General features: G+C 39.7%; 1 protein-coding gene and 1 long non-coding RNA gene across 6 annotated transcripts in view; one reads left to right on the forward strand and one right to left on the reverse strand.

The window, feature by feature from the left end:
- Positions 1 to 24,541, forward strand: part of LOC107540937 (uncharacterized) — a 72,820-nt gene that overhangs the window by 12,234 nt on the left and 36,045 nt on the right. The gene's annotated exons all lie outside the window — the stretch shown is intronic.
- LOC107540936 (glutaredoxin-like protein C5orf63 homolog) lies at positions 1,936 to 22,034 on the reverse strand. Of its 5 annotated transcripts, XM_087815534.1 has the most exons (6): positions 20,448 to 20,509; positions 16,803 to 16,931; positions 16,128 to 16,234; positions 8,000 to 8,120; positions 3,232 to 3,288; positions 1,936 to 2,568 (listed from the first exon to the last, which is right to left on the reverse strand). In XM_087815534.1, exons 4-6 carry the CDS (start codon positions 8,111 to 8,113, stop codon positions 2,392 to 2,394), a joined length of 348 nt encoding a protein of 115 aa, XP_087671660.1. In that variant the 5' UTR covers positions 8,114 to 8,120; positions 16,128 to 16,234; positions 16,803 to 16,931; positions 20,448 to 20,509; the 3' UTR covers positions 1,936 to 2,391. The 5 variants fall into 5 exon arrangements, with proteins under 5 accessions (XP_087671660.1, XP_087671661.1, XP_016073310.2 ...); XM_087815535.1 differs by lacking the exons at positions 16,128 to 16,234; positions 16,803 to 16,931; positions 20,448 to 20,509 and adding an exon at positions 22,010 to 22,034; XM_016217824.2 differs by lacking the exons at positions 16,128 to 16,234; positions 16,803 to 16,931 and having other exon boundaries at positions 20,448 to 20,538.

Genomic DNA, 24,541 nt, shown 5'->3' on the forward strand with positions numbered 1-24,541 from the left:
TTCTTGAGGTCCTTCACAAGGTGGAACCTAATCGATCTTGTCAGTCTCCTCTCTTTACTGCAGCCATACAAAACCACTTGCCATTCCTCTAAATATGCCACACCCTTCCACACTCTTTCCTTTTTCACATTCTACTCATTCAAGATGGAATATCCTCCTCAATCTCAACCCCCCTCCCATTGCTTCTATTCAACCATCAAGATCTAGTTTAAGTCTAGTTTTCTGTGAAGACTTCCTGCCACTTTCCCATCTAGCTGCTGTACCACTTTTTACATGTCTCAGTTCTGGCTCTCGTGGCACTACATTGTAGTGCTTTATTAACTTGCCTCTCCCTGCTCCCCAAGAGATAGTGTCTCTAAGACAAGGACAGTACCTTATTTATTCCTCTACTCCAGCCACCTACGATTGTGCTTCAATGTTGCAGGGTCTTCTATTGCTGGGTGACAGGTTACCATAAAATTAACAGCTTGAAACACACATTTATTATTTCACAGTTTCTGAAGGTCAGAAGTTTAGGCATGGTGTGGCTGAAATCAAGGTGTTAGCCAGGGCTGTGATTCTCACCTGGAGCCCAAAATCCTTTTTTAGGCTTGCTGTTTGTTGACAGAATTAATTTTTTTAAAGCTATAGGACTGATGTACCCATTTTCCTGCTAGCTGTTGGCCAAGAACTACTCTCAGTTCCTAGAGGCTGCCTACAGTTTCTTGCCATGTGGCCCACTAGACAGTTTACAATGCATGTTTATTTCCTTCCAAGCTAGCTGGAACACGTCTCTTTAATTTCCTCATTTATAATCAGCCAGAGAGAATTCTCGGCTTTTAAAGGGCTCAACTGATTAGGTTAGGCCCAACCAGGATAATCTACTTTTGCCATACAATGTAACATAATCGCAGCAGTGATATTTCATCATATTCTTGAGTTCCACCCACACTTAAAGGGGAGGGAATACAGGATGTGGGTTCATTGGGGTCAATTTTGCCTACCACAGAGCTCAATGAATATTTATAAAACCAAATAAGATGTGTTCCAGAAATATATAAATTATAAACACTGCTACTCAATTGTAAGAATTTTTTCTCATCTTGGAAGGCTTTTAAAGTTGCTTCCTAATTTGTGTTGGATCCAGAATGGTTGAGGATGTTCTATGTGAAATAACATGATGCCCCTGCTGTGAGCTCAGGTAGTGCTGAAATTTGGAGTGGGTGGTAAGACCTGGTCTGACAGCTGACTGACTGTGTGACCTCAGCCTAAGTCCCCAAAACTCTCCGAATGTCAGATTCCTCTTCATGTATGAGATAAGGGTGGTGGGATTACATAATGTCTAAGGTTGGCCAACTTTAATATCCTATAATTTCTAACACTAAATCATACTGATCAGATTTAAACCTAGCCAAGGGACTTACAATATCCAAATTCATGAAAATAGTCTATGAAAGAATTTCATTATAGATGAAATTACAATGATGTGACTTTAAGAGGAAAAGGCAGTTTTGTTTTTTAATAAACCCACTCCTATATTGGCCAAGCCTGATTAAATATAAATAAGAGTACACAACTACATTTTTAATACTTTACATAAAATTGTAAAGAATATTTTGTCTTTAGATAACATATCTGTCCAGCTATGGTCTGAAGTGAATTTTCTCTAAGATATCAAAACTTAATAAAACTACTGTTTTATAATAAGCTTAATTAACTCAATTGATGATAACTGAAAAACTGTCAAAGTCAGTATTCAAACATTACGTATCAATTCATTGACTATATGCAAAGCATGTTGAGATTCTTATATACATTTTGGGGGTTTAAGTCTTCCTTTTGTTTTTCTCAAATGAAGCTTCTTTGGCTGAGATAATTATTTTCTTCTACCCAAAAAAATGAGCTCTAATTTTAAACAGGTAATATTAAGTTCCACCGAAATAGGCTTCATGCAGATGTATTTGTTAAAACATCCCTTTATTGACTGTGCACAGTTATTAACAATTCACATTTCACTTTATCTACTGAGAGGAAGAGCATTTATTCTTTCATTAAAAAGTTAAGCCCTCAGGGCAGCAGCAGGGATGTAGAGTCTTCTTCCTATAAATGGCATTGTCCAATGAATGTGAAATGTTTCCATATTAATACAAAAGAGAAAAAGAAATAAAACACCCTCCACCATCCACTCCCTGCCAATATACTCCTCTTATTTTATTAAGTGCCAAAAGGTAAACAGTTCCCACAGTGGTACTTCCATCAGTCAGAAGAGAAACGTCAACATTTATTTGGCACCACTAAGTTCAAAAATTCGTTAGGGCTATATGACAGTGACAAAAGGAGTACGAGGCCGTGGCCACTTCCTCAGGAAGATCCCTTTTGGACAGTGAGAGTGGAAAATCACGAGGGCTTTCATCAGCCTCCAGTACCTTGCTGCTCAAGTTTCTGGAGCTGTTTTTCAAGTTTTGAGATGTTTACTCGATGCATCATCAGAAACTTGCCATTCAAATGAAAGACGGGAATGTCAAATTTATATCTCTCATACCAAACAGAGTTCTCTGGAAGTGTGATGTCCACCTCCTGTAAAATAAACTGAAACAGAGACAGACTAAAGCTCTATATTTTAGGGAACATGGAACAATGCAGTAACCTCAGTGACAAACTGATCCCCAGACTGGTTCTAATGCTGAGAGGTTTTTGTTGTTGTTGTTTGTTTGTGTGAGGTCCAAAGTAATCTAATGCCCCTGATTTTCACAACTTGATTGATTTCATTATATTCCCTGACTCCTGCTTTTGCTGCTTTCCTGTTATACCTGTTACATTCAGCAGCCAGGCACTACTCAGTCTCCAATGAAATAAAATATGTCCCGATTGGGAAGTTTCCTGAGAATCAGGGAAGACGTGTTTTGGTTTTAAAAATGAGAAAGGTGTCATGGTTTACTACAGGAGAATACTTCCATGGAAGTAACAAAATAAGAGAAAAGGAACAGGGACAAAAGTTTTGAAAAAGCACGAATACCACACCTGATGTTTAACTGACTCACATGAAGAGTAAGGAAACCAGTGCTGCTCAGAGAAAAACACTTAGGGATAATGAGTTTTATGGAAATTAGCGCTAAAATCTCTCTCTGAAAATTAGAAAGAAAATGTAAATGAAAAATCATTTACTCTCTTTTCCTAAAGAAAGGATCCAGATACCTTATATCATATACACTATCCATTCCATATACATAAAGCCATACTGCACTACATTACCCTGTTTTTATAAGGCTCCAGTACTTCCTTAGCTTCATCACAAAGGGGACATGGATCCTACAGAAGAAAAAATAAAGCCATTAAACCCAAGAATGGCAGCAGCCTGACAAAAAACACTGAAGCAGATTATATATATTTTAAAGGACTGTTTTCTACCAGGTTAATTACACTTTTATTTCCAAAGTAAAACACTGTCATAGAATCTTGTAAATAGCTAGTATTTCATGGTAAATGGGCTCTCAGCATTTTTCAGTTGTTTTGTTTTGATTTGTCTCCATAAATTTATCTAACAAATTTAGATGCTTACATTTGTTACACATACGTATATATATATACACACACACATATGTACACATACATGTATATAACAAATATATCTAAATTTATTAGATATGTATTATAGATAGATATAGATACATATGTACATATACATATGTACATATACACATACACAATACATTTTTTTGTTACTGGCTTCATCTTATTGATATCTGGGAAGATTATTTTTCACCGATCTATACTCCAAGGAGCACCTTCCTGGTCTGGCTGACATCACCAGAATAGCTAAAAGTCTGCTTTGAATGGGGGGCACTGAGCTTTGCCAGCCTGTTTCTCCTAATCAATCCACAGGAATAAACCCATTGGGATGGAGTTAGATAGTAAGTGCCCCATCTTTTAAAAGGAAAATATTTCAGATGATGGATGTACCAACTCTTTAATGTTTTGTCTGTTTCTCATTACAAGTGTCAGCAAAAGGTTTCCCAGATAATTCTCCACCTGAGAAGCAAGCACGTTTTAGTGCCTGTTGTTGTTTGTACTCTGACCACGTAGTGGTAAAGTCTGTCGAGAATGCTATGGATCGTTAGCAGATTTTAAAGGCTTCTCAGGTCTTGACTCTATGAACAGGAACTAGCTATAGGTTCTCTTGCATGAGCTCAGAATAGACTCATCATTACTGATGCTGATATAAAACTAGCTTTTTAACATGACAGGAAGAGATGAGCTGTTATGTAAAAGAAAGGCCCTTCCTCCAGCTTAACACAGCTTTTTTTTTCAACCAAGATTTAATGTACATTTATTCTTAACATGTGAAACACATAATATAAAGATTTCATACTGAATAACTGATATTCATTAAGCCAAAAAAGGAGGAATTTACATCAAGTTTTAGCTACATTGTTCGAAATACAAACATGCAGATTTTATCACTGAAAACATTTCAGTTGTGTTTCTTCATCAGAAACTTCAACTGTACCTAGAATTATTTCACATTTCCATTATAAAGAAAACAAAAACCCAGAAAAAAAATAAGTTGATTGGCTGCTGAGACAGTAAGGACCTCTTACAGAGAACCTGTATAGCACTGCACCTAGAGGGGTGAAGTCTGGCAAGAGATTAAATAGCTGTGTCTCACTTTGTGTAGGTCACCACTTGTTAACTTGTTGTACTATAAAGGGACCAAACTGTTGGGATCCGAGGGTATGTGCAATGTACAACATCATATATATACACATGTGTCCAAGGGTATGTGCAATGTACGATGTCATACACACACACACACACACACACACACACACACACACACAAACACAGCACAGTCGCTGCAGCTAAAGGTGAGCACCAGCTCTAAGGGGTGATCTCAGGGTTGGTTATTCATATAATCAAGGAGAGAAAAAGGTCAGGGTGTTGTAGGTTCACACGTGATACTCTGGGGGAAAGTCTTTTTTTCCCTCCTTAACATTTAACTAAAAGCATTTTTAAAAGCTTGTTGCTGACCCAGGGTTTTTCTCTTGTTTCTATGTGAGACATTATTATTACAGTATTTTTACAGTATCATGTGTACAGTACAGTACATGGAAAGGTCTACACTCTACTGCACAGGCCTCACCAGTGAACAGGGTCTGTCCATACCTGTGAACTTCTCGGCTCCTGCGAGATTGTGAGTGTGCAATAAACCATACATACTTCAGCAGCCGCCTTTTTTTGTCCTTCAGGGTTTTTTGTTTGTTTTGTTTTTTAATCACTGAAAACAGTTATGAAATGTGCTGTCCTGTTGATGCAAGGACTAGGAAAGCTATTTTTATTCCCCAAACTCACTGTAAATGACAGTAACTTGGGTTGAAATAAAAAAAAGTCTTCTATGTAGGCAGAGCTTCATCTTTTCAAATAGGGTGGGGTACTGAGACTCACAGCTTATTTTGAAATAAGAACTCACATCAAAAGTCGGTTTTTCTTCATAAGGGTCTCTCTGTCCCTAATTTCCTGGTTCAGAGAATTAGGCTCATGTTGCTACTATTAGCATTATCAATAAGCAGATTACGGATAGTCTGTGATGTGTTGAGATAATTATGCTGACATTTTCTGAGAAAGTTTAAAAAAGTCAACAGAAGCTCACAAAAACAAAAGCAAAACAAAAACAAACTAAATTGCACAAGTACCAAATTACCAATGTTTTGCTTTTATAATAAAAAACTTAAGTAGAACATAGATCAGGTTTTTTTGTGTTTTGTTTTGTTTTTAAAAGCTGCTGTCCATAGAAATCTGTGCAAATTATCGTGTGTGTGTGAGGAAAGATTCATCAAATTTTAAAGAGGTCTACGAACTGAAAAAGGTGAGACCCAGTGGTCTGGATCATTCAAATATCCTTGTCCAGGATTTTCCATGGTACTAATAGAGCATTTATTTACGCTAGCCCTGAATTATAGTGAACATTTGTTGGGTTGGTTGTCCACCACCCACACCCCTTTCTTGTAGCAAGAATGCTGTGCTTTTGCCTCACAGGAACTGCTCTCAGCATGTGGTTGACTCCATCCCTGAACAACAGGGGTGGAACACCTGACTTGGACTGAGGCAGTCAGCACATCCTATCCCTTTCGCTAAAATGGAAGGGCACAGGGATTAGGCTGATCAGAGCCAACAGAAAGCTATGAGGCTTTTGCTGGAGTTTCTGTAGATACCCAAGCTGTGTGATCTGGGGCTTGGGATCACTGCAGTCATTCATGAGAAGAGGTAGAGCCAGGACAGATTTAACCCAGAGGATAAAGCTGAAGAGATTGGCAACTGTTTAGTTTCAGAATGAAGCTACTCCTGAAACCAGACCAAGCCATAAAATCCCATTTTTGTTTAAGCCACTCTGGGAAGTACTTTCTATTATTTATAACTGAAAGAGACCTAATACTGTGCTTTTTCTTTCTCTGGATTGTGAACTCCTGAAGGTGAGAGTGATACTATATGCCTATTGACACATAAAGGTTTCAGTACAAAATTTAAGCTGAATGGAAGATTAGTGTATGTTTTTTGCAAATGTTTTCAGCTAACTTGGCTGTTGCTCAGACTGAAAAATTGTGCAGAATTGTTAGGCTGAGTGAACACCATTTGCCTTAAGGGATTTCATTTTTGTGGTTAATTCTCACATGCATTTCTCATATGTAGGCACAGATGATGAAATAGTTTTGTTCCATAATTTCCAACAGTGCAAGATATACTTATGGATATGAAACATAGTTAGAGTAACTATTCTCAACGAGAAATTAATTTTTAAAACTTTTAAAGCTTTGTTGTTAGATAACCATCAGATATTTTTAAATTGTTAAAATGCCTGAAATCTGAAAAATCTATTAAACACAAGACTTTTTTTGTTTGAATTGCCGTATTAGTCACTAAAGTTAATTCTATTACCCTGCACTTTATTTCTTTTTTTTTTTTTATAAATCACACAAAATAATGTTAACTAGCAAAAGAAAATTAGTAATGCTTGTATTATAAATTTCAGGGAGAAAAGCTCTTAAAAAATTTAAACTATAAATTATACCTTAAAACTAGTGTTAGGGATAAGAAAACACAGTCAGTGCTCAGTCAGTTCTGTATTTTCAAGTTCACCTGTTCATTAAAGTGCACATTCCCAGCTGAGGTTGAACAAGGTGATGCCCTGCCTTCTTGTTTGAGCTCACACTTGTAAACAGGTGTCCTTCTCATGATCTATTTAGTGCCATGTTTTCTGCTTTTTTGTGCTTTCTGTTTTTGATAGTGCTGAAGTGCTGTCTAATGTTTCTAAGCACAAGAAGGCTGTGATGTGCCTTATGGAGAAAATACTGTGTTAGATAAGCTTTGTTCAGTCATGAGTTATAGTGCTGTTGGCCGTGAGCTCAATATTAATGAATCGACAACATAGATTAAATAAGGTGTCTTTAAACAGAAAGGTTATGTATTGATTGATTGACTAAAATGTTACCAGAAGCTCATAGGACTCTAACCCTGTATTTCCCCCAGGAGCAATGGTTTAGTGTTTGCTAATTCAGTGTTTGTGGTGACTTTACAGAACATAACAATCACAAACAAAAAAGACTAAGTTTCTAAGTGATACATTTGTAAACATCATATTGTAATCTGATAGTTCTTTCTTTCAATTAGGGATGTCAGATGACTATTAAATATATTAACTTATCCTCTAATTGTGAGACAATGAGGTATCTGGGGAGGAAACAGAATTACTACTGTTGTTACTGAAACTGAAAAACTGAGAAGCAGGTCTGAAGAATGTTTATTCCTCCCCTCCCCTCCCCTCCCCTCCCCTCCCCTCCCCTCCCCTCCCCTCCCCTCCCCTCCCCTCCCCTCCCCTCCCCTCCCCTCCCCTCCCCTCCCCTCCCCTCCCCTCCCCTCCCCTCCCCTCCCCTCCCCTCCCCTCCCCATTTTCTTCCTTATTTTCTTCACCCAACAATTTTAACACTTTATGTCTTTAAAGTAGCAATTTTACTTTTTCACTCTGTACCTTTGTGAATAAGGTCAGCACAGGCAGAACCGTCTTAGAGGCGGAGAGGTTTCTCAGGCAGAGTCGAGAGGAGTATCTGGCAAGTTGCATGCTATTTCCTTGAAACCAGAGCATCTTACTTCTGCCAAAAGAAAAACAGACCAGTAAACTTATGTGCCCTAGACTTTGTTCTTTATACTATGAAGAGTAAGCCGCAAGCTTGTGGTGGAATTTGAAGGCTTCAGAATTGCTTCTTGAAGTCCAGGAGTGTCAAAGAGGCCCAGATGTTTGGCAAGTCTCCACCATGCCTCCACATTCCAAACAAAACTGAATTTAGAATGGGGAAAAAATCCATATTTATGGATTAGCTGTGCAGCTAATCACTTGGTTTCTGTAAGCAAACTGCATGGGTTTGTTCATTTGAATACAAAATTAAATTTCACTTGCAGGTTTTGCCGGCATCCTGATGATCCCCTAAAATGTGGATGTTTCCTGAGATGGTTTTTATTCTCTGAGATAGCTTATCTTATTAGCATCATGTACAGGAAATGATATAAGTAAGCAGCACAAGTCCCCAGCTGAAGGTCAGGGCTATCACTTATGAGATCTAGGCCCCTCTGCTGCAAGAGATGGGAAACACAGAATTATACTTAGAGGAAATACAGGGGAGAATTAGGCCGAGTTAACTCGTCAGAAACAAAAATTTACTCAACTCCTTAAGAAGCATTTTAAAAGGAGATTGCCATCATTTTTGAAAACATACACAAATGTGCCAGTGTTTCTACTGGAAATATTCTAATAAGAACAGTTTGATAAGAGCAGCATGTCAAACACTAGACTTTGAAGCTCCCTCATCTTGCTACTTTGTTCTACATAAGATACCCTACTTATTCCAGGTTATCCTATTTAGCCTCCAGCTTTGCCCTTAAAACTACAAATGTGATCATTTCACTTTTAAAACACATATGCACTGTTGACTTTATCATTTACCAATATTTCCAAGATGAATTAATTCCTGGAATTTTCATAACTTTGCTTTACTCTAGCTCTCCAACTTCATCTGTCACCTTCCCCTCCTTTATCTTGGCAAGTTGCAGCCACAGAGATTCTCTTTCTGTTCCTTGAATGACCAAAGATCATTTCTTCACCAGGATCTCTGCACTTGTTGTCCCTCTGTATGAAAAGCCCTTAAGTAGCTTCTCCTCATTTGTCCTGGATGGACTCATGCCACCTCCTTAGAGATGCCTTAGTAACTATCTTACAATTATTATTGGTCAGCCCACCACTCTCTCTCTTCATACCTTGCTATAGTTTTCTTTTATACTCACTATCTAAAACTATTTCTTTACCTGTATGTCTCTTTTACCATAATGAGAGCTCCATAAGAGCAGGTGCTTGTTCACCCAGTATCCATCCCCAAGCATCTACAATTAATCTGGCTCATAGTAGGTATTCAAATATTTATTTGAATGTTAAAAGTATTGAAGTGAGCCTTTCCCCCCCTCTTTAGTCTCACCTCTAACCCTGATCAGACACTCAGTGTGCACAGCAGTTACTATTTGGGTGCATCTTATATCATAACTAAAGGTTAATGCTTCTCAGGGTGTCCACAAAATTGTGGGTGAGGATGTCGCAGTTGGTTCCAACCCTTCACTACCACCTCAAATCTCCCTCTGCTCTGCTCCACAGCATGACCATATTAATTACATGCTAATCCCTACTGGTGACCAGGATTCTCAGTATAAGATTAGCCTTAAACTCATTTCACACAGAATAATATGACTTTAGAGAAAAACACCAATCCATATCAAACTAGAACAAAGGCCATAGGACAAAAAGATTTGATCCTAATCTGTGAAAACAATAATCTTTCCTTCACTCTTAAACCCTTAGTTTTCTACTTCTTCCTAAATCTCCCTAACTAAATAATCACGATAACACATAAACAAGGAATGTGATGAGAATTTTGCAAGGATCTGCTACCCAGCATTATTCCAAGGTAGAAAATGGATCTAAATAATTTCACAATATCCTGTGCCACTCTCAACTAAGTGTTAAGACCTGACATTTTCCATAAATTCAGCAGAATCAACAACTCCAAAAGGTGAATGTGATTGGAGACAACTGCTAATCATGGCTTTGTCTACACAGTATATAAATGAGGGGGAAGTAGAATGTTAGCTGTGTCTATACTAGGTAGACATTTCTGCATCATTGGTTTGGGGAAGACCCTATGCCAGCAGTAGCATATCCTTGGAGGGTATGGAGTTAAGGAAGCTGTACTATATGGAGGAGAAAGGAAATTAAAAATTAGTTTTGTTAGAGGAAAGTCAGAAAGACAGCCCTTGGAAATGAGAAGGATCAGGCCATCTACGGTAGTGATGTGAGACTACAACCAGGACCTTGAACTGCAGCGACATGTTTTTGGTGGAGGGATTTAAGATTTATTGATGTCTGGCTGGGTAAGGAAAGGAAAACATATTGCTTTTACCTCGCTGAGTTGAGAATGAGGTGGTAAGGCTTTTAAAAAAATTCACATTCACAATGGAAATCTGCTTCAGTATTTCCAACATGACAAAACACAGCATGTGGTCTTGGTCGTACCCAAGACAAATAAAGCCTGTCATAGTAAACAGAGTTGCTATTCATTCCAGATTTGCTGGAATATTTGTTCAACCAACCCAGAGAGCTAAGAAAAGTCCTCAGTGATGCTACAACTATTTTGTTTAAAACTAAACCTTCTTCACTGTTAGTCTCCATGTCTACTTTTTTAGATGTATTTTATCACTTAAACATCATACATTTTTTACTGAGAAATGCATTAGCATTATGTAATGTTACTATCTGCATATTTTCCAAATGCCCTAAGGCACATGCATTTTATCACATTGTTAAATTATTTCTTTATATGATAGAATTATATTAGAGTATGATATAAAGGAAAAGCTCCATATACCTCTCCTAGGCAGAAATAAGACAATAAGGCTAAAATTCTGAACACTGGAGTCCACTTAGTTCTAGAAATAAAAAAGACAAATTAAAAAGTGATATACTCCAATTGGAACTCTATATAGTCTTAGAATATTTTATTAACTCTGTAAACCCTGACGCCATGGCTGTCAAAGTCACATTCACCTAACCATGCCTCCTTGAAGTAAAATCTTAATACAGGCTACTCTGTCAATGTGACATTTTCATTAGTTCTATTATTTTTGAACAGTATCTCAGCACTATAAAAAATATTCTAAAAGGCGGTCTCTGCCAGTTAGCTCATGACTGTGAGAGGACAACACCTTTTTGATTATGTCATTGAATTTAGTCATGAAATATGTGTCCTTACTACGCAGAGACACAATTTTATCCTTTGTACTTTGTTACATGCCTCTGTGATATGAGCAAAAAGAGCTGTGTTCATAATATCAAAGCAGCACAATTGGGTCACCTTTGTCACAGACAAAGAAAAAAAAAAGCAAAAGGTATAAGACTGGATTTAGAATGTGCCTAAAACAAATTGCACAGCCGAACAATAAAGATGGTGACTCCTGCTGTTTCAAGTCCACTGCTGCTCGGGGGCATATCACCCTGAAAGAGAAAGGGAATGCTGGCTTTTCAACAAAACTGAGGCAGACTGCAGTGGTCTTTATAGCAGAATCAAGTACAACATGGGGGGAGGACTGATTGGACCAATTCAGCCCTCCTTGAAGCAAGATGAAGATAACTTAACTCTATAGCATTTTCCCTGTGAGCACTGAAGGCATACCATTAGAGCAACTGATTAGAGTACAGAAAAAAGCCAGGGTCATTTGAGCCTCTATTAAGGATTATTCATTTCTTACATGAGATGCTGACCACACTATGGCTGCACATCACTTATGTAGGATTCTTCAAACACTGTGTGTGTCTGATTAGAAGGGAAATACCATTGTTCTCGCTTGAGTAGAGAAACTGACCTTCACTGACCAGAATTTTTATTCATACAAAGAATCCTTTGGCACACCAAATCTCCAAGCTCACATAATCCCTCATCAGCAAGCTGCAGTGTTGGTTCATGTGCAAAATCAGAAAGTCTATCTAAGCCCAAGTACCACCTTGCTTATTAACAGGTAATGTGGGAGCTTCTTCACAAGAGTGTAATGTAAATTTAATGCTGAGCTGACATTAACCAAACATTATTACTGTAGCGCTCACTGAACCTATTCCATAAAGAGAGGCTCAGGGTTCCATTTAGCCATTTGTGCCATGTGGGATGTTAAATGCTCATTTCACATTCATTACCATCTAAGTATAATATTCCTATTTTTACCCAAATGACTAGAAATACACACACACACATAAGCACACACTTGCACACACATACCTATTGGGAACAAAATCCATTATTTTAGATTACTGAAAGTTTATGTAATGAGGTGAGGTTGCTCTTAGGGACTCATTTGGGTCACTGGGCTCTACCTAATCCAGGGAAAGAGGGACAAATGCTCTTATGTGCTTTTTGGTCAGTCGGCTGTGTCCAAACTTTCCTCTCCTCACACAAGTGGGTGACTAGCCTGGGATCTTGGGTACAAGTGTGGAGCCAAGAGTGACAAGGCAAGGCAGCATGTAGGGATACAGCCGAAGCTGAAAACTGAGCAGATACTTTGAGATGTCAATTCCAAGGGGCTAAGCAGGACTAGAATGAGGCTATAGAACAGAAATGGGGTAGGAGTGGAAAGCCTAACCTGCAATGGGGCCCTCACTCACTGGCGTGCGTAGGATCTTAGGTACTTTTCCAGCACCTCAGCCTCAGGATTTAGGGTACCTGACCAGGGGAACTGCATAGGAGGTGGAGCGAACTCAGACAAGATGTTGTAACAAAGACCCCCAGCTAACCACTCACTTGTTGGCCCACCTGTACATGGCCTCATGTTCAGTTTCTTTTTTAAATTTTTAATTGAGGTATGCTTGACATACATTATATTAGTTTCAGCTATATAACATAATGATTTCACATTGCAAAATGATCACCCAGCCCCGGGGAGCGAGAAGCAGCCTTTCACACCACATGTCCACCACACTCCCTGCAGCTTCTACTTCCAGGTTTTAGTGCCAGCAGGTTCACCACACAGAGGGCCAGAGAGGCCAGAGGAGAATCAGTCCCAGAAAGGAATGACTGGTCACAGAAGTGCCTAGAGAAAGAACCCCTTTTATTTTCCTTCAAATTATTACCATGATGTGGGATTTTCAAGTATCTGGATGTCTCCATTCCTCTGTTTGTATTTATCAGGCACTACATTAATTTACATTCAACACACTGCTCGGTGGGAAAGTTCTTAAACTGTTTGAAGTGTGGGCCTTGCCTAACTGGTAAAATCATTGTTTAACTGACGGTATATAGCATTTACATACCCACCACTTAGTACATGTACTCTGCCGCCATATTCCGCACCCTTCAAATTCTCAGCAAAATTAAGCCATCTTTTTTTTTTCTTCATCCTGCTTGGTGTTTAGCCCATTTCTTTCCCTCCAAATAAAACTCTCATGTGAAGAAATCAACTCCACATGCAGCAACAGGAATAATGGAGAGATGTACTTCATGGGATTCAGGAGAAACTAGTTAATTTCTCCTTTAAAATTATTTTTGATTTTTTAATTAAATGTATTGGGTGGCAGGGAGTTAAAGTCTTAACTGAAACAAGATAAATACAAGAGAGGTTACAACAGGGACATATAATGGATCACTGTAAATGGTATGAGAAAGGGAGAGAAGAGTACTGTGGGCTGAGACAAGGGGAGGAACTGAATCACGTGGGACTCAGATATGTAAAAAAAGGAGGCAGCAGCCAGTGTTGGGGTTAGACACAAAGGCACGGAGTGCCGTGGCCTGTTTGATGGGAGCCACTGAAAGGTTTTGGATGAGAGAGGGATGTGATAAGGTCAGTTTGGAAGACTGATGTGGCAGCAGCATGCAGATGAGATTACAGAGAAAAGTGGGATGGAAGTGGGGAAGAGTGAGAGGCCGATTATGGCTACTCAGGTGTGGAGGAGTCACTCACTTATTCATTCAAGTTATCTCATGTTTCCCATTATTAGATGTTATTATAGATGCTGGGTTCAGTGGTGAACAAGAAAGCCAGGTATCTGCCCTCATGGGGTCCATATTCTAGTGACAATGAAGAGTCTCTTTAATGTCAGACAGTACCAGACAGTGATAAGTAGAGAGAGGGGAGGGAGTAAAACAGGGTGATGTGATGTTGACTAAGGCAAGTCCTTTAATAAGGTACTTTGAGCAGGTGTCGTTTCTGCTGAGAATAAAGGATGAGGAACATCTGAAGGAGGGGCATTTAGGGGAGAGGGGACAGTAAGTACAAAGGTTCTAAGGTGACAACAACCTTGACTTATTAGAAAAAATGAAAATGACCAAGTGGCTGAAGCACAAGAAACAAGGGGAAGAGTGGCAGGAGACAGGGTTCAAAAATGTTCTGTGAGAGTTGCATCACCTAAGACCTTGTGGGTTTTGTTAGGGAATCAAGATTTTATTTTAAGTATAATTAGATTTAGAGGAGGGAAGTGATATGATCTCAGATACATTTTTAAAAGATCACTTTAGCAGCTGTATGAGGAATAAATTATTGAGGATCAAGAGTGGAAGCAGGACCCAGCCAGTATGACTCAGTGATTGAACATTGACCCATGAACCAGGAGGTGGCGGTTCAATTCCCAGTCAGGGCTCATGCATGGGTTGTGGGCTCAATCCCCAGTTGGGGGTGTGCAGGAGGCAGCCAATCAGTGATGCTCTCTCATCATTTATGTTTCTGTCTCTCTCTCCTTCTCCCCTCCTCTCTCTGAAATCAATAAAACCATATTTTAAAATAAAAAATAAAAAAGAGTGGAAGCAGGGACTCAGTTAGGGGGCTAGTGAAGTAGCCTGGGTGAGAAAGGTGTAGACTAGGGCAAAAATAAGGCCAACAGGACTTGACAATGAATTGGCTATGAGGAATTAAAGATGATGGTAAGGACATTCTCAGTTTGGCCTTGAGCCTCTGGTGGGTGGCAGTGCCATTACTAAAATAAGGACAATGGAGGCAGGAAGAGATTGAGATGTATGGGACCCAGAGCTCAGTTAGGGACAAGTAGAGAGTAGCATATGCAGGTTTGGTGGTCAGGAGAAAAGTCAGAGCTGAAGAAAAAAATATGAGACTCCGTCAATTTAGGATTTGTATTTATAGGCAGGGCACTAGATGAGATCATTGAAATAATATAGAAAAAGATGAGGGCCCAGGACAGATCGCTGAGGAAATTCAACATTTAGAAGTTGGGTAGAGAGGAGCCAGCAAAGGAGGCAGAATAAAAGGTTGATGAGGTAGGATGAAAACCGGGAAGTGTCATCACAGAAGCCAATGGGAGAAAGTGTTTTCAGAATGAGGGAGTACCCATTGTCAAAAAGAGTGATGAGGACTTGGACTAGAATAGGCGTAGTGAAAGAATTTACAAGTCAGATATGTCTGATGCTGGTGCAATGAATGAAATCTTCCAACCAATGCCAACCCCTAAAATGAAATACCTGTCTGGTTCTTGCCTAATTTAACACCTTAACTAAAAGTAGATATTTCTGGTAACAATGGAGGCTGTGGGTTGGGGGAGAAGAGTGAAGGCAAAAGTTGATTGGAGGTTTTAAAAAGAGGTAATAAATGTAAAAACCTTTGGATAAATTATAAAGCAGAATAGAAAAATAAGGCTTAATTATTACTAAATAATACTACAAGTAAGGTATTGTTATTAGTATTTATAATGATGATAGTTCTATTGACTGAAATGTGCTTTTAACTAGCCTCAAATGGAAGGTGTAAAAAGTCTCAGAAATGGGGAATTGCAAAACTGAAAAATGTTTCAAACAGACATAGTTGAAAATTTTGAATTGTGGACATTACTAAAATAGAAATTTCTAAGACAGGCTATTACTGATTAAAGAACCAAAATATTTATCTTCTACTAAGGATGTCACTAAGTCTGGGTAGGACTAACTAGTCCAGCCAATACCTTGGCACCAGGTATTGGCTTTGCTTACTCAGGCATCATAGAATTACAGAACAGGGTACTGAAGTTTATTTGTGAAGTGCTGAGGTTTTGAACAAAGACCAGTTCCCTCCAGTGGCTCCTTCCCAATACTTGCCTTTATATTTTCAATGATGGAAAACTTCTGTACTTCTATTATATTAACAATGATATTCTCAGCCCAGGTATATCCAAATAGAGGCTTCCCAGGATTTTACTGATCATCTTTAAAGACAAAATTTGTTCCAAAGTAGTTTTAAATAAATTGTGTAGAGATGTTATAGTTAAATGAACACAACTCCCACTAAATCATCAGTCAGGGGATTAATGCACATATGGAATAATCTACATTTAGAGTTTTAAAACTGCTCTTCATATAGAGTTTCAGTTGGGATTCAACATGTTTGAAATTCCCTGGGTGCATTTTTAGGTGAGGATTTCATAAAGGGAAGCGCCAAAAGATAGGCAGCCGCCACTAAGTAGTTCAGAGATACTGGGCAATTCCTCATCTCTTTAAGCCGGTTTCATCTTTACTGTAAAGTGGAAATGCTAGGCCTCGTCCTGTTCTCTTATTTAACAGAGACCTGGAGAAACTGTGCCTATAGGCTTTGGGTATCAAATGTCCTCTGGAAATCACAAGCAGTAGAAATGCCATGGCAATAGCCCATGACTTCAGAAGGCCCTGAACAAAGAATCTGAAGTAGATTTAAAATGCCAGGCCTTTTAAAGAGGACCAAAATTCATGTACAGATCCAGGCAGAAGGGTAAAAGCACTTGCTCATCACAAACTCACTTTTCTAGCTCTTCAATTATAACTGGGAAGCCTGGGCATCAGAAGGGACACAGTAGGGAAATGGGGAGCTGATTAGAGTGACCCAGCACTTGTCTTGAAACTGTTCGAGCATCTGAGATGGAAAAGTGCCTTTGAAAAGAAAGAATAATTATTATTCTAACTTACTATTAGACACATTTAAAAATGATTTTTAAAATGTTTTAATTTTATTACAGTTCCTTTTGAATTAGGCATTAAAGTAACTTTTTCTAAAATCAGAGATGTTGGCATCATACCTTCATTATATTTATTTCAAAAATGATTTTTAATGATAGACCCTAATCATCCTGTCATTCTCCCCATCCAGAAGCAGTGCTGTGTTTTCCTAGGCCTAGAGCAAGCTGACATATATAAAGTGGGAGGGGGAAGGAATCTTTAGTGTCAGGAGTTTGTTTTAGAATCTTTGAACCTGAGCAGTCACACTTTCCAGACCATTGCTTCAGAGGAGTCTACGTGGTAATGGGGTCGGTGCACATTACAACGTCAGGAAAGGGTTTCCAGAAAAACATTCGGTTGAGAAAAATAAAATAGAGATACTAATTAAGGACAGTAGTGTACTGTTACTGTATACTCCCTCTTGCACCCAGGGCTCTAAAGGGGATTCTGGACTAATTCCTGCTAACACATAGGCTTGCGCATATTACACCCTTCCTCTTATCCTCAACCCCAAAGACACTGACTCAGCACCTGGCCCGGAGCCAGAGGGGCATATTCTGAATTCAGAGTGTGCAACAATGTTCAGTACAATTATGACATAATGGCTGCAAAGCTGTTCCTGAAAGCCAAGAAAACCTGAATAATGTGGTTGGGTTATATCATCCACGAGGGCTTAATAGAGTTTAAAAACCAATTTGAAAATCTCTTCATTCCATAAAGGTAGCATCAATACGAGGGCAAAATCATTCTGGTTCAAGGAATGAGAACAAAGTGCTTAAGGAATTACGCAGGCTCCTTCCCACGTTATCCTTCTTAACCAAACGGCCCGTTCCCTTTGATGACATCTCTGCTGCTGAACACTGACCCAGAAAGAAGGCACTTCCCCTAAAACATTGTCGTCTTATTTGTACCCAGCTAGTAATGCCAGTTTCCTTGCTATTTAACAAGCACACAAGCTCATTCCCCAAAACAACTGTTTGAAATTCAGAATCTGTCCATTCAGGCAATGTCTTCCATTCATCACTAATACTCCATTTCCAATTCATCTTGCCCCAGAGGCGAAGTTATCCACACAAGACCTGAAAGATGTTCCATTCATTTTTAGCCATTTTGTAGCAAATGGCTTTGGAATATTTGAATTACTAACTCTAACATTTCCTTGAACTTGTGATACCAACAGTACAGTAGGCCCATGAAGTACAGCGCTCAATCTGAATGTTGGAAACCATCCATTCTTGAGGTCAGGCCCTAGCAACCCTCAGTTTTGTAAATTCTACAATCCTCTGAATCCTATTCTTACTTAACAGCTAACACTGATAAAATATTTTGGAACTAGGAAGTGACTTTGGAGATCCCCTTTGCTTTACAGATAAAGAATCTAATGTTCAACCAAAGTCTTCGATACTGCATTTGTTTGTTCAGTGTTCTATATTTTCTCCTGGAACAATGTTCTATTTTTATACATAATGAGACCAACACAGAATTTTCAGAATTAAAAGGGATCTCCAAATTCAACCTTTTTTTTCCCACTTGTGATGGGTTTCAACCCTTTTAAAAAAAAAAAAAAAAATCTCAAAAAACTATGCATTAAAACTTAGAGTATACCAAATAACAGATACCACATTTGTTTAAGTCTAATTTAAGGATGGAGAGGATGACAAAAATCTCAGCTTTGGATGGTAGAATTCTTTTACTATAAGAATGAGGTTCTGATCTCTACATCTAAAAAGATTCAGATTAACTTCATTTTTGAACCTGGAGAAACAAAGCTGAATTTAGACTCTTTTTTATTTTTTCTTAGTCTTATGTCCTAAGCTGCCTTAACCCACTGAATTTTTACTAATTAACAGTATCCTTTCTCTTGGTTGACTTGAAGAACTACATGTTTTAAGAAGTGAAGTTAAAAATCAAAGAATTCAATCTCATGTTCTTCCTCCTGACTAAACTAGAAGCCAATTCCCCATTATTTCATGATTAATATAAAAAGTACAGGAACAATGAGAGGAAGTTCATTTATTTCCAGTAGTAACATTCTGATTTCTGCTGCAATTACATTGGCAACAGAAGGAAGCAGCAAATGTCACATGCCTGCCCAATTACAACAAAAAAAGCTGTTGACTTTGAACTCCTTTGGAATGCTAGCAAAGTAGAAAAGATGACTGTGGCTGTCCTTCAATATTATTTGGGCAATCTAGCCTTAAAATAGTGACCATGCATATGTCTTCTACCCTTAAGGCAGGACCAAACCAAGATATGAGTGTCCTAGGTAAGCTAATTGTTTGGTACATCTTCAAATGGATACTATTCAAATATTCACTCAACAGGTATTTGTGTGAGGAGTTGAGCATGGCAGGACTGGAGGGAGGGTGGAGACAGGGCTGGTGAAGCCTTTCAGGTTGTATATTCCGTTTAAAACAACAAAGGCCCTGCAACTGACCAGGCCAGATCTCCCTGGAAGGCAGTTTGGTAACCATAACTATGCATTCTCAAATACTGTATGTCTTTCCCCATTCCAGGCTGTTTATTAAACCATTAATAACTGCAGCATTTATAACGACATCTAGCAACCCCTTAAAAGGTTATTGTTTTATATTCTTTTCTCTGCCTTGCTGCATTCCCAATGATGTTTTCACACTGTCTTTTTATTTCAGTAGCATATACTGAGTGTGTGCAATGTGCCAGGCATTGTGCCAGGTACTAGAAATGTAAAAGTGATTAGGTTACTTTCCATGCCCTTAAGGAACTCACACACCTTGGGTAGGAAAAAGGTTTAAAACACATAGTACAATACCACAGCGATGAAGCCTGCAGCAGCAAAATGGCTGTTATTAGTTATTACTGGTGAAATGCTCTGACGTCCTTGGAGATGGATACTTTCTTAAAATAGAAGGTATTTTGAGTTTTGCCTCGATCTCTGGAAACCTTATTTTGAGTAAGGACTGAAATAAAAAGAGAGTAAGTTATGCCTTTATGCCTTCAGTTCCCCATGGCTATAACTGGGATGGGGAGTTAGAGATATGGCATAGTACCTATGAGGAACTTAGCCAAAACCTTTTATTTTGCATATTCTTCCTCAAATGATTTTGTTTCTCAAACTTGCTAACTAGGGGAAGGATGAAGGAAGCTTGCCTAGTCCCTTCTACCTGGGTAGCTGCATACCTCTGGATCCAGATGGTTTCTCCCCTTCAAAATAATTGCAAACAAGATTAAAACTGCATGCAGGAACTATTTCAGTTGGCTTTTGGCTTCCTCTGATGTACACTCCTTGAATAAAGCAGTTGCTAGATTAGATTTAAAATAAGGAACATAAAAAATCCTTACTACTTGTACCAGATCACCTCAAGGTCCTGCAAACATGTGAAACCTGGAGCCCTAGCATTAGAGTAACTAAGCCAGCTGGAGTATGCACATGTTATGAAATACAAACACTTTAATAATAAAAAAAATTACTTATTTTGAAGGCATATCTCCATAGTGCCTCTGGGTACCTACGAGTATGATAGAGCCAGGCATCTGGAATAAAACAGAAATACAGTCCAATAAATTCCCAAGCTGGAAAATCCTCATTTCTATTACCTTACCTGCCATCAATCTATCTAAATAAAACCACACAGCCACATTTTCCTCTGGTGAAGGAGACAAAAAATATTGATTCTTCCTTGGCAGGAAGCAACTACTGACCACAGCAAGCACGAAGAAAGAAAATCTGGGGAGTCCACCTGTCTAAAGTACCAGCCCTACCAATCTTAATTTTCATGACAGAACCAATTTTAATTTTCATGACAGGATCCAGGCAATTCCTGAGCAGAGCAGGACCCAGGTTATTAAGCTATGATATTTCACACAGAACCATTAGTTCTACCTTACTCCAGTATTACTATAATCAGTCACTATTTCCAGGTTATCCTCTTTTCCCAAATGTTTTAAATCTCAATGTATACAGCTCCAAATATTGGTAGAGAGCTCCATATGCATTTTCATAAGCTATTCCTCAGATAATTACTAACTGAGAAAAATGTGGCTTCTAAGAGCCACCTCAATTTGCAATGTTAGGCATACTGAGACAGCTCTAGTGTCTGTAGTTGTAGGCGCCCTGCTTATGTTAGTAGATGAGCTAGAAAGGGTTGGGATATAACAGATCCTGGACACTATCCCTGTCCCGGAGGAGATGAGAATCTTGGGGTCAAGCTGGGCAATACTGTGGATTTTTTAAAAAGTGCTCTAAAATATGAAGTACTATATAGAGCTTTCTATTAAGGAACAAGAATAAACATCACCCAGGCCAAAAACTCCTTGTTAAAAACATCCTTAGAAACAGGCATTTGCCTTTTCATGTTAGTAATAATGTAGATGGGACTTTTCTGCTTCTGGACTTATTAAGAAATTGTATGAGCTGATATTAGTCCGGGTAACTGTCAAGGCTAAGTATTTGTTGAGAATTATACAGTCTCTGATTTTATTCTCTCATTGTTGAGCACCCAGAGAGCACTGGGCTCACAATGTTCCCTATTGCATCTTTCAACTCTTTCACCCCCAGTTAAAAGTTAGCATGGCTGCTCAAAAATATTTATTTAAAAAAAGAGTCATCTCAGCGGCCTGCCCACTGAGATTATTCTGCCACTTCATGGAAGTTAATTAAACCGAGGGCGGGGCATCTGTGAACCTCTGTAAATAGCATGAAGTTGAAATGTTTCCTGCTTTCTCTTAAAAAGCTGCCTTTTCCCACCGGTTATTTTGTTCACTTCCACAGAGCGCGCGCGGACACACACACACACACACACACACACACACACACGCACACACACACACACACACACTCCCCCCCCCCCCCCCCCCCCCCGTGATTCACGGGTCTGTCGCTCCCGGTTTAATTAAAGCCCCTCTCAGGACCCTGGAAATTGGCCGCGTGCGGCAGGGCTAGGGGCTCCTCCGCGCCGCTCTCCCGCCCGCCTCCCGGCTCTGTGCGGGGTCCGCGAGCGCCCACCTGCGGGTGCGGGGTCACTGACACGCACCTGAGCCTCCCGCCGCCTACGCCGCCGCTTCCGCCCTGCGCTCGGCACTTCCGCCCTGCACGACCCCGCGCCCCCCTGCCCCCCCCCCCCCCGTCCCGCACTTCCGCCTGGCTCGCCTCCCGCGCGCCGCCGTCGGCGCGTCTCGGGGCTGAGCCGGTCGCCCCTCGGAAGCGTGGCGGTGCCTGGGCCGTTACACGTGTAAAAAGAGACCGAAAAACGAAGGCGGACTGTTAAAAGAAGGGGGGGGGGGGAGGGAAGTGACCGGGCGCGCTTGGGAGCTATTTAATACTCAGCGCCAGGCGCGCTGCCGGCTTTTTGAGCATGTGCAGCCCGTGCCATTTTACCCCCTTCCTGCGTCCCTGCCTGCCTTCATCAACACTTACTGCCCTCCTCTGGGTCAGGCTGAGCTAGGTTATGAAGAACGCCATTAGGAATGACACCGGCAGCTGCACGCGCAGCGAACTTAAAATTGTGCAGGCAAGTCAGACCTTCGGAAACGATCCTTCAAATAGGTCGTGTGTTCACGAACGTGGCGCTTTGAAAGGGAAGGACTATGGGCCCTATGAAAATATACGAATGCGCTGTATTTAAAGAGGTCGCCTTTGGGCTGGGATGATTGTGCCGGACTGGGCAGGGACAGAGCTCTCCAGGCCTAAGGAAGGCTAGAACTGGGGGGAGTCCTGATGGGCAGTGCACAGACTGACGGACAGGGCAGCGGCTTAGAGGGCGCGGGAAAGGCGGGAGCCAGGTCTTAAGGGCCTCTCAGGGTTTTGCAAAAGGTAGCTGGAAAGAATTTTTCTTTTACTCTGTTTATGTTTGTGTGTGGCCAGGGGGTTGAACTGGTCTTGCCACTCTGAAGGGATCACTCACCTTTGAGAAGGAGATGAGAAGGTGTTGGGGTAGGTGAGAGCAAAGTGCAAGCAGGGAAGGCAGGAGGTGGCTACCTAGTCCAGGGGATAGGTGTGGTGGCTGGAATGGTGGTACTGCAAATAGCGAGAAAATGATGAATAATAAGAGTAATATTCAAAGTTAACATTACTGATTGCTCACCAACAGCTTTGCACTCATTAACTTGTTTAATCCGGAGAACAATCCTATTAAGTATTCTTAGTACCATTTTATAGATGAAGAAATGGAGGCTTAATTACTTGCCCTGGTTCTCAGAGCTAGAAACCATTTCAGGCTGTCCGGTGCCAGTATCCATGAGTTTACACTATACGCTCAATACGTTTTCAGCAATTTTTAAAAAAGGCACAAAACAAACCAAGGTCAGAAATGAATCCCCTAAACAAACCACATTGTTTATGTGAAATTGTTAGAGGACACATCTAGAAAGTAGAGTTTTCAAATTCTTACTTTATCACTTTAGCATTTGCTGATAGCAAATGAGGGGATTTTGTGACTGTCAACAGACTACCTGTGGTTATTTTTGAGTTGATACACTCTGATAAGACCTAATCTTTGAGGTGGGGGGGAGTCAGTTGACTAAGTACACTTCACCTAACAGTTGCTGATATAATATCTGTAAATAAGTTATCTTGGGTCTAGTTATAAACACCTTGGTGGAGAATGCATAACTCACATTTTGTGAAGTGACAGAAAAGCTTCCTAGAAATGCAACTCTATATCAGCTTCCAAATTTCATTTGTTGAAAAACAAAATAAATTGGATTTGTAAAACATGATTTCATCCACTGAAGGAGAAGAATGACTTCACCAAAGACCAACAGTGAAGGGTTTAGCGTTGACTATGGGTAAATTTCTCTAAGGAGCCCCAAATTCACAAATTTTTAGAATTTGAGTTTAGTAAGAATTTCTTGGTTGGTTCGGTGATGGCGCAAGACTTAGTATGCCCATATGATTGTTTTAGTTGAGGGATGAAGTACATGAAATGGCTGTGAGTCCCTGAGAACTCACTGTAGTTAGTGCCCAGTCACTTTGGGAGTGTTCGGCTGAGTGCCAGGAGCCCAGAGGACCAGTTTAACTTGAACAGGACTCACAGTGCTGGGCATATGAACTGTGCTTGCGAAGATGTCTAAAGTCTGACCAGGAAAAATTATTGTCTCCAAAATAAAAAAAGAAAACTGCCAAAGTAAACTTAATAAACGTTTATTAAATGGTCCCAAAATATAATACTTCATTAATTGCTGGATTTACTGTTCATAACAATTTCATCACATTTGGAAACAGTTTTCAGATGAGATGCTCTTATTGAGAGTTCTCAAATACACATAACGAGTGTTGAGAAATCACAGCATATTTTAAATTAGTTACTTTAGCCAAATAATTTCGAAAGCAAAATTATAAAATTCTTCATTGGCAAAATTATGAAATGTAGAATATGTACACATTTGAATATGTTTCAAGTAATGTAAAGGTCTTAGTATAGTGATGGGTCTTGCACAGTTTTGTGCACTCAAAACATGCTTGTCATAGGCATTTGACCAGTCCTTTAAGTCTTGACTCCAATCCCAAACCAATCCTGGGAATCTGGACAGGACTGGTGCAAGGATCTCTGTTTTGGAATGTCAGT

Source organism: Miniopterus natalensis, chromosome 3, assembly GCF_054644295.1.
Source record: "Miniopterus natalensis isolate mMinNat1 chromosome 3, mMinNat1.hap1, whole genome shotgun sequence".
In the NCBI taxonomy this organism is placed as follows: domain Eukaryota; kingdom Metazoa; phylum Chordata; class Mammalia; order Chiroptera; family Miniopteridae; genus Miniopterus; species Miniopterus natalensis.

Excerpts from the sequence above, each read along its gene's own strand:
- LOC107540936 (XM_016217824.2), bottom strand. The coding sequence starts at position 20,470 with ATGGAGATATGCCTTCAAAATAA. Across the intron at positions 3,289-7,999 it reads TGCTGACCTTATTCACAAAG|GATCCATGTCCCCTTTGTGA; the intron begins GTACAGAGTGAA and ends TTTCTTCTGTAG. Across the intron at positions 2,569-3,231 it reads TGGAGCCTTATAAAAACAGG|TTTATTTTACAGGAGGTGGA; the intron begins GTAATGTAGTGC and ends TCTCTGTTTCAG.